Raw genomic sequence first — 2,500 nt, 5'->3', positions numbered from 1 at the left:
GCGTGTTCATGAAAGTGGCTACCTTAGGGATGAGGATTTCTGGGGGGGGACGCTGTGTGTGGCGATGGTGGTGGGGTGCAGTGACCTTAAGGGACTGCTGGTGGAAGAGGATCAACTGCTCTTGGTGGATCACGTCATTACCTGTGAAGGGAGGAATAGGTATTTTTAGTCTCAATTATAATTGCGTTTGTCTCACACTCATTTACATTTTATCAATCCTTTCCAAATAAGCTTATATAGACTTTCATTGATGTTATAAATATAAATGTAGATGCATGTATGTCTTTAGTTTCTGTGGTAGTATTTACAATATATTACATCTTCACCTTGTGATTATATTTTTACCTTATGTTATATAATATGATGGATAATGAGCCTTCTTTTCATGACTGACTATGACAGTGTTTAAATAGACTATGCTAATACTTCTGATAGTTTGTATAAAGTATCCTTAATAATCAAACCAAATGTCTTACCTATTAGACAAGAAAGAACTGGCAGCTGATCCACAGATAAATGCAGGTGCCTCGAAAGTGCATTCCGGTCGTACATAATTGTGTCTAGCGTTTCCAGGTTAAGATGATTAATTGAGAAGTAATAATGTGCCGTGTTATAAATCACATAATCGGAGTCCTGGCCTAGAATTCCCATGGCACCGTATTTCTTTGCATACTCAGCAACTGCTTTGTCGCACTCTTCCATGCAAGTGAATACTTCACACTCTAGGATGTCCTGAAATGCAGAAAAACAATGTGCTTTTATTAATATCAAGTAGAAATTAGTAAGGATTATACTATGGATTGATAAACATCATAAATATCGACATTCAATTACACTATTTCGTAGAAGTTATTATCAAAAGAACAAGATGCTTAGCTAAGTAAAAAAGACACATATCAACACAAATAACAAACGTAATGCTAATCATATCAATAATTCAAAATATGAAATTATAGACCCAACTTATATGCTATCAATGGTGATACTTTGTACATCAAAAAATTCTAAAAAGGAAACTGTACCTTGACAATAAGTGGTGTAAATGCTGCCAGACCAGTTGGCAAGAAGAAGTGCTTTCCATGTTCCAATTCTTTGTTTGTTCTAATGATATTGAAATATGCTGTCACGTCCTTCAAGTTCTCACGACGACGATGAGTCCATGTTTCTCTCTTTCGTTCCTGTGGGCCAAGGTTGTTTGTTTTTTTCAATCAAGATGCATGAAATGACTTACTGGTAACTAATGAACTTCTTTCCATTACTACATTATCATAAAAAAATATAAATAATATGTTCTAATTAAGAAATCTATTTTATCATCTTTATGCATCTCCTTGGTTAATATCAAAATTTCCTATGCTTATTTTTAGAATTATAAAAATCAATACTATGATTTAGCTTCACATAAAAAAAAAAAAAAAAAATATCTACGAAGATATTTTCCACTATGCAATCCAAAACACATACCAAACCAACAAGATTATCCCACATCTCAAAAAAGAAGACAAAAGACGGAAAAAAAAAAAAAAAGGCACAGACAACAAGAAAGCACCTCTACCCACCGGAGTGTTGCCATCAAAGAAGAAGACGACTTTGATATTGTGGGCCTTCAGACTCTTGTAAAAATCTTGGAAGTGTTCGATGTAGCCTTTCCACTGACCACCAACGATCCAATTGAGTTTCCCGTACAACTTGCGGAGACATGACATGCCATCTATTACAATCAATGGGGTTTTGCTTGTTCGACGTGTATATTCATCTGCAACCTGTAAATGCATTACATTATATGAGTGTGTGTTGCCATCTTGCTAAAAGAATTACAATTTCTTAACATTATTAGGTGGGAAAAAAGAAAAAGATGAAAAAACACCTGTTAATATAAAGTACTGATCTGTGTGTGTGTGTGTGTGTGTGTGTGTGTGTGTGTGTATGTGTGTGTGTGTGTGTGTAGGTGTTCAGGCATCTGTGCAAGTGTTAATGTATGTGTGTGTTTCAGTATGTGTGTGTATGTGAAGGTGTGTGAGTGTGTGTAGGGGCATAAGGGTGTAGGTATGTTTGTAGGTGTGTAGGTGTATAGGTGTAGGCGTGTGTTTGTGTTTGTGTGTGTGTTTGTGTGTGTGTGTGTAGGTGTGTGTGTGTAGGTGTGTAGGTGTGTAGGTGTGTGTGTGTGTGTAGAGGTGTGCGTGTATAAGTGTGTATGTATAGGTGTGTGTGTTGGCATGTTTCCTTGTGTATGTAGTGATGTGTAGATTTTTTGTGAATAGGTGTGTGTGTGTGTGTGTGTGTGTGTGTGTGTGTGTGTGTGTGTGTGTGTAGGTGTGTGTGAGTAGGTGTGTGTGTAGGTGTGTGTGTAGGTGTGTGTGTAGGTGTGTGTGTGTAGGTGTGTGTGTGTAGGTGTGTGTGTAGGTGTGTGTGTGGTGTGTGTGTGTAGGTGTGTGTGTATAGGTGTGTGTGTGTAGGTGTGTGTGCAGGTGTGTGCGCGCGTGTGTGTGCGTGTGCGTGT

The 2,500-nt window shown here is 37.6% G+C and overlaps 1 protein-coding gene across 3 annotated transcripts in view; it reads right to left on the bottom strand.

The window, feature by feature from the left end:
• LOC125032959 (constitutive coactivator of peroxisome proliferator-activated receptor gamma-like) overlaps nucleotides 1-2,500 on the bottom strand; it is a 32,123-nt gene that overhangs the window by 22,313 nt on the left and 7,310 nt on the right. For all 3 annotated transcript variants that reach the window (XM_047624370.1, XM_047624371.1, XM_047624369.1), the window contains exons 3-6: nucleotides 1,560-1,763; nucleotides 1,023-1,178; nucleotides 477-732; nucleotides 1-141 (exon numbers count right to left, since the gene is read on the bottom strand). The exon at nucleotides 1-141 is cut by the window's left edge and continues 46 nt beyond it. In XM_047624370.1, the coding sequence (XP_047480326.1) occupies nucleotides 1-141; nucleotides 477-732; nucleotides 1,023-1,178; nucleotides 1,560-1,763 (757 nt within the window). The remainder of the gene's footprint in view (nucleotides 142-476; nucleotides 733-1,022; nucleotides 1,179-1,559; nucleotides 1,764-2,500) is intronic.

Source organism: Penaeus chinensis, chromosome 15 (genome assembly GCF_019202785.1).
Source record: "Penaeus chinensis breed Huanghai No. 1 chromosome 15, ASM1920278v2, whole genome shotgun sequence".
Taxonomy (NCBI): Eukaryota; Metazoa; Arthropoda; class Malacostraca; order Decapoda; family Penaeidae; genus Penaeus; species Penaeus chinensis.
The sequence above is the reverse complement of the archived record's forward strand: the minus strand, read 5'-3'. Positions and strand labels throughout refer to the sequence as shown.